This window comes from Lemur catta, chromosome 17 (genome assembly GCF_020740605.2).
Source record: "Lemur catta isolate mLemCat1 chromosome 17, mLemCat1.pri, whole genome shotgun sequence".
Lineage (NCBI taxonomy): Eukaryota > Metazoa > Chordata > Mammalia > Primates > Lemuridae > Lemur > Lemur catta.
The window spans coordinates 28,945,913-28,961,278 of record NC_059144.1 but is presented as its reverse complement, the minus strand read 5'-3'; the positions used below and the strand labels follow the sequence as shown (position 1 = coordinate 28,961,278).

Genomic DNA, 15,366 nt, shown 5'->3' with positions numbered 1-15,366 from the left:
TCAAGTAGGCACATAACAGCAGGTTATAGGGGGTTTTGCCAATAAGAAATTGACCATCCATTTAACTGAAAGGAAATTTAAAATTGGGAGGCCAGTGAGAACCCGGAGGTAATGACCTTGGAGGACGGGCTTTGCCTCACTCTCCCAGATACCTGCAGTGGGGGCTTTGGGCGCAGAGGTGGGCTTGCCTCCCTTTGCACCTGTCACCAGCCCTGCAGCTTTGGGCAAGCCCCCTTCCTTGGAATGCAAGCTGGTGCTAAGATTGTAAGTGATGCCCGGCCCCATCCACCTCACCTGTAGGCTTTCGTCCTTTGAGTGAGGTCCCCGAAGGGAAGGAGGGAAGGAGGATGGCAGGAGATGGGGACACAGCCAGCCAGGGCTAGGAAGCCTCAGGGAGCGGCACGTCCTTCTGTGGCAGAGGCCATCAGAAAGCCGTGAGGGCATTTGTTCTAGTCCTTCCCGAGTCCCTCCTGCCTCTCAGCTGAGTGTGTTCTCTAGGGCAGGGCTGAGGGCTGTTCACAGCCTTTCAGCTGTGGCTTTTCTGGTGATGTCCTGTTCAGTTAATACACCCTTTCTCCATTTCTGATGCTCTAGAGCCTCCGAGAGTGAGGAGTCCTCTTGTTATGTGTGGGTTTGATGCATCTAGTTCTTTACGACCTTCCCTTGCCTGTCAGGTCCTGCTTGCCCCACGCGGTCCACGTGCTCTGGATTGCTCTTCCTTTTTTCTTCCTGGTCCACACCCTCCCCACTTCCCATTCCTTACTTTTTAGGCAGATGACTGTCCTGGCAAAAGCAGCACGACACAGGAGTAGAGGATAGGGCTTATCACCAAATGCTGGGAGGGGAGCTCTTTTCCTCTTTTAAATTTGGGAGTTTTGTGACTATTTGGCATGACTCTCATATTTTAAGGAATATGTTTTCACTGCCACCCCCATTACTGATGGATTGATAGACAATTTTTTATTATCATCTCTATTGAGGGGTAATTGACACGCAGTAAAATTCACCCTTTGTAACGTGTAGTTTGATGAGCTTTTACCCATGTGTGTAGTCACCTCCTCACCACTGCAGTCTGCAGAGAACACTGCCACTCCCCAGAGAGTCCCTCATGCCTCTTTGTAAATGGCCAGGTCCTTAGTAGTAAAAGTATTTGATGCTAGCAAATCCTGGACCTAGCATAGTTTGATGTTATCATGTATGAACAGGAGGTTACCAAAATTTTATCCGACTAGCCCTCTAGAATTCTGTGCTCTCCCTGGACAAATCATTCTATTTGGGAGCTGTGGGGTTGTGGGGGCAGCCATTCAGCAGCTTGTCACTCCAGGAGTCTCTCTGATTGGAAGCACTCACCAGAATTGTTCATATGATACTGATATTTACCTATAAAACCAAAATAACATGAACTCGAAGATAAAGGTTGCACTTGCCTTTAATTAAGAATTTTCTCTGAATCAACTTAAAATGGTTTAGAGATCCAAATGTAAGAACCATGAAATTATATAAGTATTAGAGTAAAACAAGGGTGAATTCCTTTATAACCTAGGAGTGGGAAAAGACTTTTGAACTAGGATTCAAACTCCAGGAGCAATAAAAGAATGGTAAATTTAAGAAAAGCAAACCCTAAAATTGAATGCACACAGAAACAAGTAAACCTAACTGTATGTCAAATTGCTAAACCATGTAGAGAAAAGAATTAGATTTTAGAACACAGTACATTGTACATCCTGAATGGGATATGTTCTAAGGGAGAGAAAAAAACCCCAAAAGCACAGAGAAATATTATGCTTAAACTTAGAGTGGTCATGTTAGCAGTAATGTCAGTGTGATTTCAGAACTGTTGTATAATGTTACAGGATAGAACAAATGAGTAAGTATATTGATGATGATAGGAATTGAGATGCTCAGTGTTGGAAAAGGAGAGATACCAATGTGGAAAGAAAGGAAGTGACTCAGAGGTATTGGATCGAAATTGGAGGTATCATAATCCCATGATCAAAAAAAAAGTTTTATCTCTGTTCACGAACTGAAAGGGCCCAGAAACAATGACACCAATGACATCCTCAGTAAGGGCAAGCCCACCTGGTGCCCAGACCTTGGTTTCTACTTAACATTCCCCATTAAAATGAACCAGGGCTCCTTGGAGAAGTGATTGAGTCCAGGCTGGTGCTGAGAAAAACATAAGTTGAGCCCAGAACATCTTGTGCCAGAAAGCCAGGTGCTCCCTCAAAGAGGGATGGCGAGTGGGGTCGGCCACGTTCAAAGGAACAGGAACCAGCTTGAAGACAAGATTGCTTTAGGCAAGTTTGGGACAATTAATTATTAAGAACAGTCATGGTAATGAATTATAAAACTTTGAATTAAAAAGGAATCCATGAGTCTACAGCAATACTCAGAAAAGAGGGTGAAAAGGAGATAAAATTGTTCAAAAAGGAAAGCCCTTCTTGATAAAGGGACACCAATAAAGTATCGATGAAATGATAAAACTGAAAAATATTCAAATCCACTATGTTATAATATGAAGTTACTGATAAAATAATATACACACAGTCTAAGAATCACCCTACGGGTTATTTATTAATTACAGACAGGAAAAGGCACTTTTTAAATGGAGAGACACAATGCCACGGCCTTACCTGAACATTCCCACCTGGTGGAACATCTAACGTGACAGTCTCCTGATGTGAAGCCATAACAAGTCTCCTTGCCAGAAATGCTGGCCTGGTGCTAATCGTGACACACGATAATCGAATGCAATATAGAAACTCGTTTTGGATGGTTGGGGGGAATAGCTATGAGTACTCTTTAAAATGAGATAAATTTAAATATGGCCTGAATATTAGATTACATTATTAAATGTTACTTTTTTGAGGGTATGATAAGGGGAAGGTGGTAATATGGGGAAATATACCTTTTTTGAGTGCGGTGGCATGATCCTAGCTCACCGCAACCTCAAACTCCTAGGCTCAACGATCCTCCTGCCTCAGCCTCCCCCATAGCTGGGATTATAGGTGTGTGCTACCATGCCTGGCTAATTTTTTCTATTTTTCGTTAGAGACAGGGTCTCACTCTTGCTCAGGTTGGTCTTGAACTCGAACTCCTGGCCTCAAACTATCCTCCTGCCTCCCAAAGTGCTAGGATTACAGTTGTGAGCTACTGCTCCTGGCCCAGAATATGCTTATTCTTAGGAGATGCCTACTAAAGGGTTTGGGTGAAGTATACTAGGTCTGTAAGCTACTTTCTAATGATTCAGCAGATAAATGCATATGTACACACACACACCCGTATAGTAAATGATTGGAAAGTGTCCTCAGTTAAGAAAATTATCTTTGACACATAGTGTCTTGCTTTTCTTAAAAGGCTCTTAGGACCCACACTCCAGATAGTGGATTCAATAATAAAACTATAGCTCCTCAAAGCCAGACCTGCTTATATCTCTTAGAGATTATTGTCGTAAAATTGTCCTTAGTTCAGACTGAAGCCAGTGTTCATTTGGCAATGCAGGGTTTTGTATCAACTTTGTTGTCTCTGTAGGTTGAGGAAGCCAGGCATAGATTTTATTAAACGGTTTAGTTCTGGGCAGTTACCTTTTGTACCTTCATGGTGCTTCCTGTACAAACACTGCCTTTTAAAGACCTTTCTCTGGTGGCACCAGAGGGGGACTGCAAGCCCTGGGATCTGGAGGAGTATCTGGGTTTATTGCGAAAATTCGTGCACATTTTATTGTCTGTTCTAATGAGAGCTTTTAATCTAAACAATGTCCTCCAAATTTGCAGTTAAAATCAACATGCCAGAAAGACTTAACCTCTTATTTCTAGTCTAATAAAATTCCATTTGGAGAATATTTGTAAATAGCACCTTCAATTCATTAAGTATTTATTGGTGCTGGGAATGCCATAGTGGGGGACACGGACTCACTTCCCACTGTCGGGGGGTCCCAGCCTCCAGGGCGAGATGCACAGGGCAGCTCACAGGGAGCATCAGCACAGACAGCAGCAGGGCTGGGATGGGAGCAGGCAGGCCGGGGTGTGTGTGGAGACCTGGCCCAGGTTGGCTGGTCATCTGGGCTGTGTCATAGTCCTCTGTGGTTTGGTTCTTTCAAGACTGAGAACAGTTTTGGGTAAGGTCACCTTCGGGTGAGGTCGCTGTTTCCAGTTCCCCCAAAGTGGTTCCTGCAGTAGTTTTCTTCCTCATGGTGCAGGAAGAACACAGGGCCTCTGCCCTCTGGTCCCCACTGGCCGTCACCGTGCCAGCTCCCTGTGCTTGCTCCCGCAGTAAAGCACCTATAGTTCCCCCAGGGCTCCTGGCCTGTTATGTGGCTCTCATCTTGCACCCCTCTTCCTTCTGCCCGGGGTGCTCATAACCCCTCGCCCTCGGTGAAGTGCTCCCCACGCTCTGAGTACTCCGAGCCCAGCTCTGGCGACTGCTCCTTCTGAGCCCCACAGAGTCTCACACCGTCACATCCCTGCCCCTTGCGTGTGACCACGATTAGTGTCGTCTTCACACAACAGAGACCCCTCAATGGCTTGGGTGGTGTTTTTCCATCATCGTATCTGTGTGTAATTGTGCCTGTGTCAAGCAGGTACCGGAAAGTATTTATCAAGTGAGAATGATAAATCCTTTCATCTAGCAAGGAGCTCCGCATCTCAGCCTCATCTGCAAGTGAGTGTTGAAAATGCAGATTTGGTGCAGCCGCCCCCAGGTTCTGATTAACGGGGACTGGGCGAGATGCACAAACCTCCCTTTTTAACCAGCAGCTCCAGGGGATCCCGAAGTAGCTTCCTGGCAACTTGGGGGGTGACTTGCAGAAATCTTTGCTAGAAAGTTGTGGGTTGTAGGGGAAAGCGTTACATGCTCAGAGGAGATCCTGGAATATTTCCTGGGGTAGGTGATACTTACTCTGTGCCTTGACTGGTGAATGAAAGCTGAACGTTAGTTAGAAATGTGCCTAACAGAAAAGAATCCTGACCCCGAGACTGTGGCACAGGGCACGTGAGGAGGGTGGGTGAGAGATTGGGCTGGGAACGGGGTTCAGGTTACCTGGGTACAAAGTTGGAAATACGGGGCCTCTGCCAGGGTTTTGAGTAAAATAAGGACTTGTGTGGGGCTTATGAGGTTCCTTTTGTCCTCCTGGGACTGGAGCCCAACATGGGACTGTGTCATGATGGAGTTTTCTATCCGCTCAGGTTTTCCTTTTTCTAAAACTAATATCTCGTGACACTATTAACTGTACAAATTTTGATCTGCAAAAATCCACTGCTTCTTCGCATATTTAAGATATGTCTTTCCTGTAGATGGGTCAGAAAACCTTTTCTGTAGAGGGCCGAGCAGTAAATACCTTAGGCTTTGTCGCGTCTCTGTTGCAACAACTCAGCCCTCCCCTTGTATCACGAAAGCACCAAGAGCCAGCGAGCGAATGAATGAGCGTGGCTGCGTTCCAGTAAAACTTGACTTCCAAAAATAGGTGGTGTGCTAGATTTGGCCCAGTTTGGCAGCCCCCGGTGTAAAGAAAGGCCTAGTTTAATTTGTTTCCTTTCCTGTCTCCAGTACAAAATAGAAGAACCGACAGTCTTGTCTTCCTGGGGGAGACCCACCCCCACGCCTGAGGCTTAGATGTCACGTGAGCAAGAGGCACTGAGACAGGAGCCCTGCTGCATGTACAGAGACAAGAGCTGAGGGTTGACTGGCTTCATGCCAGGCAAGTGCCTGAAAACGCCACTCTGTCATCTTCAATCTTTTTCTCAGAAAATTGGCTTTCTTAATCGTGATCTAGGGGAGCTCTCATCTGTTTAACGTGTTCATGTGCTCTTGTTGCAACTTGCCCTGAGAACATTTCAGTCCAGCCACGGGTATGTGCTGCTGGTTACAGAGCCCACACTTATTGCTGGGGTGTTAATGGCTCCTGGCAGCTGGTATACGTGGCCGAACAGGGAACGCATAATGGCAGCACGAGCAGCCCTTTCCAGGTCATCTTGGGAGACCTTCTCTGTTTACCCACTTTCAAAAGAACCCAGAGCCCTGGCTGCTTGCAAACGAGTAAGCTGCTTTGCAGCAGTGCTCTCAGAGGGGCTTTAGTCCTGGTTAAGCCATGAACTGCTTGCCCTGAAAGCAAGACGAGGTTCAGACTGAGGTTACCTGAGGAGGAGAAGCCGGATCCAGCCTTTACTTTGGCCACTTCCAGTGAATCCCCAGTGCAGTGGGATGGCCATGTTCTAAGGACAAAAATCTCTGAATGTATTTCACCATTCCTAGTACATTGCCCTAGCATGCATGGCTGGAACCTGCAACTATAGTAGACCAGATGCCTTTTGGGCCTTTTGAGACAGCTCCCATTCCTAATTACATGCTGACCTTCCTTTACCCTTTAAACATATTTCTGAACATTTGTGCTTAAGGAGTTTTGTAAGTCAAAGCATGTTTTACCTTTGATGTACATTGCCACCAGGTGATCTTGACAGCACTATGCTCCGGGCCCCTCCGGCAGGTAATTATAACTGGATGGTTGGTGGAGGGCGTGCCCATGGGAGTGGCCGTGAGCAGTGCATCTGGTGTGTATGGTGTGGCTTGCCTCTGCCTCACAGCCAGCATCCCGCGCACTCCCGGTTGATTTCACTGCATGATTAAAATGGCCAGGAGAGCATCTGTAACAAGGGAGCCTTAACCTCATCTGGCTCAGAATGGTGCGTGCTGGGCTCTGGCCTTGCAGTGTGGCTGCTTGTCCTTCGGCCAGAGCCACTTACGTTTCTCAGTCCAGTTCCTGTTTCACTGCGGGCAGCACTTGCTGTCAGCCAGCTCAGAGGGAGGATGCTGGGCGCTTGTCTCACCGGCCAGGCCATTGCCAAGTGCTGCCTGGGGCATTTAAGGATTTGGATGTCTGAGAGTTCCCAGCCCTCCAGACAGAAGGAGCCAGTTTTATGTTTTACCTCCGAAATAATGTTAAGAATAATGATTAGGTTCTCATGCTAACCCATAAAGCCTCTTTAATACATCTTAGCTGAAATGCCGTACATATCTGATAAAAAAGTGTCAGAATCATTTTGAGTAGCTAAAGTGTTCGTAAAGCCAACATCAAGTATCTGAAATAGAATCAAGTGATGGCATTTGAGGATCTCTGTATCTAGTTGGAAGATGTGGACAGGAAATTTAATGGAGATTCTGCAAGCTTTCTGGGCTCTTTAAAGATGTGTTAGAACACTTATAAGTGTTTTTATGACTAAGCAGAATATTTATTATATCTGCTGTGACTTTGTAGCTTACAATTTTGATAGCTCAAGATCACTAATATGGTTTTAATACTTATCCTCCATGATTATGGTGGTTTTGGACTCACAAAATCAAACAACAAAGGGAGATAGATTTTTTTCTGTGATAACTGATAAGAATTTGAAATGGAAAAGGAGGAGGAGGAAGAGGATGGTAAAATAGCAGAAATACACTGAGGTCTAAAAAGGAGCTTATAAGCTCAGCAGGAAAGAGGGAAGCCCAGGTGCCAGAAGCCCCCTGACCCCACAGAGGAAAGGTGGTGATGGCAGGGGCTGGTGTTGGGGTGCTGGCACTGACCACAGGGTCCCCCAGGCCCCACCCTGGAGCTGCCGGGGGGAGAGCAGCGGAGGGGAGGATGGAGAAGCCAGTGGCCCCCGCTGCATGGCATAGGAGACCTTTGCAGACCGGGGCTCTTTCTTTCAGGTGTGCCTGCATTAACTCATGTGCTGTATGTCTATGGAAAAGACTGTTAAGCTGTCAAATAGTGAACTACCTCGGTAGTTCCCGATGCCGTGATCATGGTTTTGGTCTCGTTTCTTTTAGGTTACCCCTGTTTCAGGCCAGTGCTTTTGCATTTTTGGCCCCTGCTCGAGCCATCCTGTCTTTAGATAAATGGAAATGTAACACCACAGGTAATTGCAGTTATTTCCACATATGTCATTGGGGTCCTTTAATGCAGGTGATAAAAGGGAGGCCTGGACATGCTGCCCTCAGCAGCGGTAAATCCTTTCTGGAATTAGGCACAAAACACACAAACAGCTTAGAACACTCCAATCTGTAGATCATGTCTGTCTCTCTCTTTCTATCCACTTGTTCATCCCTAACCCTAGAGCGAGAAAGGACCAGAAATGACCTCATTTCTCTATGCTAATGAAATTGATAAATATGGGGACGGAATAGAAAAATATTTGTGCTATTTTTCTGCCTCTCTCTTTCAGTGGATTTTATGACCCACCAGTAATAACTCTCTTTGCTGCGTCAGCATCCCTTCTCTGAAACATCTTTGCTTTTTAAGGATCTGGCTACTGTGGTTTTCTGCAAATGACTTTCCTTCCCCTTCCTTAGTGATTGCAAAGATCCTTAAGGAACCCGATAAGGTCAGATAAAGACAGGGAATTTGAGAAAATCAGAGTCAGACATGTACTCTCAAAATAGGGTTACATTTTGAGGTTCTAGGAGCAAAGTTTTCCAGCCTTCATTTCCTTCCTTGCTCCTAGGGGTTACTTTGTGACCATTGATTTGATTTTGGAACTGGAAAAGGCCCTCTGTTTTATCTCAGTTTTTAAACCCTCAGTCCAGCAACCTTGCTGTTGGGCATTTCAGTAAGCTGCTTGCAAAGGTTGGATTTTTGTGTGAGGCTGGTACCAGTAACATGTATCACCACGTCAGTCAGCTTTTGACAAGTTGGGGAAACTCTCAGTCGATGAATACATTTGGTTAAATTAGCATTGGGGAATCCACCTTTCAGTAGGACAAAGCTGTAATGCTGTAGGTTGAATTTTAGGGATGGGTATTGACACATATATAATTAAAATAGGGAAGAAATTCTTTTAAAGGGTGAAATGAATACCTCCTGGGAAACATCAGTGTCACTCCAAGAAAAATTTTGTTTTTGTTTTTGTTTTCAAGATGTTTCAGTTGCCAATGGAACAGCCGAACTGTTGCACACAGAACACATCTGGTACCCCCGGATCCGAGAGGTAAAGCCGAGCGTTGTCTGCTTGTGGCTTGTGTTTCTTCTCAGCTTCAGCATTGCTTGTGCCCAGGAAACCACAGTTGATCGTACTAAACCCTTCTTTTTCAATTATGGATACATTTATTTCTGTTGTTAAACTAAATTCAGTTCAGCGTCATTCTAAAATAAAGCATGTGGAAGTGCTTTGTGCAACTAGAAGGAATTGTCTCCCTCCTGTTGCAGACCCCCAGACCTGTCCACTCACACCTTCCAGTGCAACTAGCTGAGGCTTGTAGCTCACTAACTGGAAGTAGCTACAGACGTTTGGGGACAATCAGCAGAGTTGTTCATTTTGGCCTCAGTGTATGCCTGTATTTGTCGAAAGAACTAAAGATATTTGTCTGCCAAAGTGCACTTGAGCAGAATACTGTGTGGCAGTCCCCAGACATGAAGAACAGTAACCGTTTATTCATATTTTCCAAGATCTATGAGATAATTCACCTTCAGTTCAGAATGAGCACAGATATGGCCATTCTGTACACTGGAAACATTCCTTAAGAATTTTTGGTCGGTAACACTATTTTGTAAATGTCCTACAGGGGCTCACTCTTTAAAGCCAAGAGTCTTTGTGCTGCGGTGTTGTGTTTCTTAAATGGGGATTCACTGTATCGTTTATCAGTGGATAAGGCAAGTGGGCTTTGAGTTCAGTGCCCATTTCTGTAATATGTCTGCATCAGTGCTGCCATGCTTCGTGTTTGCTAGGCCCTGATTAACCCCACTGAAGTTTCTTATCAGGTTCCAGGGCATTTTCCATCTGTGTCATGCCTGTTAGGTAATATAGTACCTTGTTGCCTTGCAGAATTATCGGTTGTGGTTGCAGGTGACATTGAGTGTCTAGCACATAAGCAGCTCACTCTCACATCTGTGCCATCTCTTGTTTCCAGATCCAGGGGGCCATCATCATGTCCTCACTGATAGAAGTGGTCATCGGCCTCCTAGGCCTGCCTGGGGCTCTGCTGAAATACATCGGGCCCCTGACTATCACGCCCACGGTGGCCCTCATTGGCCTCTCTGGTTTCCAGGCAGCAGGAGAGAGGGCTGGCAAGCACTGGGGCATCGCCATGCTGTAAGTGTAAAAATCTCCCCTCATCCCACCACTGTGGGGACAGCCTTTGGGAACATTTGTAACATTCACACTTTGGGAGGAAAAAAAAAATTTTTTTTTTTTTTTTTTTGGTGAGTAAGAGTGGTTTGACAGTTTAAACTTTATTTTGCTTCATGCTAGACAATAGTTGAAGGATTTTTTAGACTCAGAAGTTGGGAAGTGACATACCCTCAAGATATTCCAAAGATGTACTTGGCAGTGATGTGTAGAGGGTGGGTTGCAAGGCTTTAAACTTCGGTAATGGGGTAAGGTGGTAGCGCCATTAACTCTTGACTTCTGAGATCATGCCAAGTCTTGTATGTAAGAGTTGAAATACTGAGAAGCCACATCTTTAGATGAGACTCCAAAATACTTACAGACTGGCAGGAGACAGAGTCACACGGGAGGGTCTGTTGGCATTGAGAGTGTGACTGCCCCCCAGGCCAAGCAGAGCTCTGCACTTCTGTGAGGGCTGGGGATTTGATTTCTTCCATGATCCTGCTAGTCAGAGCCAATCATTTTGCACGGAACTTTAAGTCCATTATAGATGTCCCTTGCCCTTTAAGTGAAGTCACATTTTGTGTTAGTGAAGAAGACATATAGGACTTGGATAATCTAAGATTGATATGAGCCAGAGTTCTGCATACCACAAATTGAGTCCACATTCTCTTTGCGTGTGTCTGTAGAGCATATGTAAGAACTGAGTATCTCATAGACAAATGGTTCCAGGACTCTGGAATTTTACCAAACAGTAAAATTTCATGAAATGAAGTAATAACATAAGGCGATTTCAAATTCTTTTGTTTTGCTTTGTGCAATATTCCGTAATTATTTAATTATTGATCTTTTACTGTGCTTCACTGCTTCACATAACACTTGTAATATTAATGGATAAAACAGATACCAGTGTCATCCCCGTGTAACAGCCGAAGGGCTGAGACACAAACATGCAGTGTTACTTGCCCAGCATCTCACAGCTAGTAGATGGGTTCCAAAACCCACAAGGTCTAATTGGGATTTAACTCATTGGATTCAGTCCTGCTTCTGTGTCTTAGGGCATGGTGCACAAATAAAGTGGATCATAGCAGAAATGCAGCCCATATACATCACTACAAATTACATCAAAATATACAAAAGTATCCAAAGTACTCAAGATCTTTTTTTAAAGAAAAAACAAGATTTAAGGGCAACACAAAACTCGCACATGAGTGTGAAAACCCAGTCATCACACTTGTCCGAGATTGTTCTGAATTTCTTCATTTCACCACTAGCACGGGCGTGAAGATGGCATGTAAGAATGTTCACTCGGTGATATGTAATTAATGCCAAAAAGGCAAAATTGTACTTACAGTACAGTAAAATTAGAAACCAACAACAAAAGCATGAACAAAAAACCCAAACCACTTAGAAGCTAAAGAAAACATTGTTATAAATAACTCTGAGAGAGGAAGTTGAAGCTTCATAATTACTGATAATTTAGCAAATGATGACAGTAACAGCACTAGTCGTGCTTAGAGAGTTCTTAAGAAAATTCATAAGCTTTAAGGCAAATAAAGCACATGAGGAATTTCAGTAGCTGGGAAAACAGGACAGAAAATGAACTTAATGGAAGGGGCGGGGTGGAGGGGAGAGTTAATAATGTTTCAGAAAATGTGAAACAAAGTCATAAATATAAACGCTGGTCCTTTGGGAAGAGAAAACAAAGTAGACAAACTTCTGGGGAGGCTAATGAAGATGAGAGAATACCTGTGGGGGTGTCTAGAGGGGTAAACGGCAATCCAGGCAGGAGTTAAATCTATGCTTCCTGCCCTCAAATTGAGAAAAAGAAAACAGTAATAAAATCATGGATTTCCAGAAAAGCCTCCTCAGATCGTGATTCTGGCCGCCTCCTGTCCACGTATGGCACCCCCGGCCTAGGTGGTCTCATCTGGGCCACAGCACCAGCAAACATCTTTCCTGCTGGAGACGCGCACAAACCTGTAGCTCGGACCTGAGAGGTCCAGACGTACAGGTCCAGCCTCCAATTTTCCCTCTGCACTTACGATCACACATCTCAAGCGTTACATGAAAAAAGCACCAGACTTCTGATTCCCTCCCTGCCCCCAAACCACTTCCTTCTCCTGTCTTCCTCCTGTCAGTAAGCAGCATGACCGTATTCCCAGTTTGTGCTCCCAGTTGCTGAAGCCGAAACCCTGGAGCTGTCTTGATTGTTCCCTTTCCGTCACCCCCCCCTCCAGAGCAAATTCCGACTCTGTTCTCTCTGGGCCCTCACTGCCGCCCCCCAGGCAAGCCTCCCCCTCTGCCGCGGATTCCTCACTGGTCCCCAGCCTCTCTCTTGCCCTCTGCCTGTCCATTCTCTGTCTGGCAAAATTCTCAGCCATTAGTGTCTCCCAAGGGTCCTTCTCTGTCCTCGCCTTTTGAAACTCTGATTAGACACAAGCTAGAATTCTATAAGCGTTTAGGTCTCCTGTTTGTCCCGATGTCTGACACCTCACCCACTGTGTGTATTTATGCGTCTTGGGCTGGGCACTCAGGGCCCTTTCTTTCTGGAAACCAGGCGTGCAGAAGTGGGAAGTGATCTTGAATTATTTTGCAGATGTCTTCGTCCACTCCACCCTTGCTTGTGTCTTTCTGGAACTTCAAGGATGTTGGACCTCCTGGACTCCTTCTTTCCTTGCCTGTTTTCCACCTCTTCGTCTTTTTTCTCAAGTTATGGGAATTCTCCTTCAGTCAAGCGTTTCATTTCTGCTCCTTTTTTTTTTTTTTTTTTTTTTTTAACTTTCCAAGACCTCTTTGTCCTGGGGCTGTGGGCTCTGTGAGGGCAGGCCCTCCCTCTGAGCCGGTCACCGTGCCACCCCCAGCACCTGATCCGCACCCTGTTGCAGAGCAGGTGCTCAGTAAGCAGATTGTGAATAAGGGAGGGAAGGTTTAGAAAGCCAAATAAACCCATGACCACAGGAATGGTCGAGATTGTTAGCAAAGGACTTTGTTTCCTAATGGAAGCCCTGGACCCAAGCGGTTAGACAGTGAGTGTACTAAATCTTCAAGGAAGAGAAAATTCTGCACTGTTTAAAGTACTCTAGAGCTTTGGGAAAGAAACTTCAGTCAGTTTTATCTGACTGGCAAATCCTGACTGAGCTAATAGTAGAAGAGAACTGTAGACCTTCATTTTCCTTCCTGAAGTTGTGTTAGAAACAAAAACAAAACCCTGAGCTGTTCATTAGTTCTTTGGGCACTTCCCAAGCAAAGAGTTCTGAGATCAAATATGTTCAGGTAGCATGCTACAGTTCAGAATCTTTCTCTACTGTACTGTTCCTTGCAACTCTGTCAGGGCTCCATGGTGGATTTTATTAATAAAAGCCATGGTAATAGTTTTTTAAAAAAATTTATTTTTGACCATCCTACTTCCTTGCTGCAGACTGCTAACAGTATGGGAATAGATTGATCTTTCTTGAATAAGATTTTTAAATGCCTCATGCTGGCTTCTGGGGCCCCAAGCCCTCCCAGCTGGGTTCTTGCAGTTAGGGAAAAATATTATTTAAAAAAAAAAAAGCCTCTCACTTTAGAGGTGAAAGACTCAAATCAGTCCTGCCTGCTGAAATCAGGAGCCAAGGTAACATGTTTCTTATCAATGTTATCATTTAATGTTGCTCTGGATGTTCTAGCCAGTGCATAAGACAAGAAATAAAATAATATGGATCAGTCCCAAAAAGGTCAGGGAAAAGGGAATAGTGACTTCCCCTTACAGGAATACATTCCAGAGCTTCATAAGTAATACTGTGTCCCTGGAACAGGAATAGACATAGGTAGAGCAGAATAGGAGGGACAGAAACAGAACCAAGTAAAAAAAAAAAAAAAATCAATATTTATTTTTATAATATTGAAAGATGGCAGTCATACTTGAAACCAGTGGGGAATGGACATTGTATAGGAAAAATTAGATGATTATTTAGAATAAAGTTAGATTCCTAGTTTATAAAAAATTATATTTCAATTAATTTAAAGACTTATAGAAAATAAAACCATAAAAGTGCTAGAAGAAAACCTACATAAATATTTAATCAGGAGGGATGGAAGATTGTTCTTAAAGCAGATATTGAAAAGAGAAAGAAAGATTGATAGATTTTACTATGAATGCATTTAAAATAGTTGTCAAAAATCACTGAAAAAAAAACAAATCTGGGAAAATATTTATAAAAATTGTGCAAGAAAGGCTAATGTCCTTAATTCATAGACTTTCATTAATTAATTTAAAAGAGAGAGAATCCCAGTGCACTAATGGATGAAGGATATGATATGGACAGTTATTTAGCAAAAAAGGAAATGCAAATAGCTGATTAATGTTTAAGAAGCTTTGTCCTCGATAGTTACCAACATGTATATTATTCACATGATTCTGTTAGAATTGGGAGTGGATCATGTTGCACAAACATGGGTTTCTAAGTCACTCCAACAGTGATGGAATTTAGAGACAGTCTCAGGGGAGGGTAAGTGTGGCAAATCCAGTGACTGCTATTTCTAGAACAGTGTATAAGTCCTTGATAGGAATTGTGTTTTTCTTGAGAAAACTTATTTTTTGTTTACTTTTCTTAAGGAGAATTTCAAATCTGTTCAAAAGTAGGGAGAATAGTATAATGAACCCCCACCCGTCATTACCAGACACCCAAGGAAATAGTGACTTCCCTTTACAGGAATACATTCCAGAGCTTCCACCACCAGTGGTGGTGGTTCTTTTGTATACCTCCACACCCCTGTTTCCCAGCCTCCTCCAAATCAGTTAAAGTCTGACATTTAACAGTAATTAAATAGAGAAATCTAAAGTAAAACAGTAATTTTCTCCCACTCATGCTATCTCTCAAAAAATTTTCATGATTGTTAACTAGTAAAAGTTAAGTGTTTATCCATCCATATTTTTTTCTATGCAAATACAGACATGCAAATAAATACCTTTACTATCATTTTATAATTTGTTTTTCACTCTACTGATTTGTTGGGTTCACCTTCAGTTGTTTAGATTGATCTCATTCTTCGTGAAGCTGCACAATCTTTAATAGTATGAATAGTCTATAATTTGTTCAACTATTTCCCAATTGATGCTCATTGATGTTGCTAAAATTTTTGCTGTTGCAAACAATGCTAAAATACATAGCCTTGTGCATAAAGAATGAATATTAAAATAAGTGATGATACAACTTCTTAATTAAAGTTTGTTCCTTGCAGTGTCATACAGTATGGGGATTGTCATGGGGATTGACATACCATTTTATGGTATGTCCATAAAATGGAA

General features: G+C 43.6%; 1 protein-coding gene across 3 annotated transcripts in view; it reads left to right on the top strand.

The window, feature by feature from the left end:
• The window catches only part of SLC23A2 (solute carrier family 23 member 2), a 110,147-nt gene that overhangs the window by 76,803 nt on the left and 17,978 nt on the right, over positions 1 to 15,366 (top strand). For all 3 annotated transcript variants that reach the window (XM_045529049.1, XM_045529048.1, XM_045529050.1), the window contains 3 exons: positions 7,804 to 7,892; positions 8,890 to 8,960; positions 9,880 to 10,061. In XM_045529049.1, coding sequence (XP_045385005.1) covers positions 7,804 to 7,892; positions 8,890 to 8,960; positions 9,880 to 10,061 — 342 coding nt within the window. The remainder of the gene's footprint in view (positions 1 to 7,803; positions 7,893 to 8,889; positions 8,961 to 9,879; positions 10,062 to 15,366) is intronic.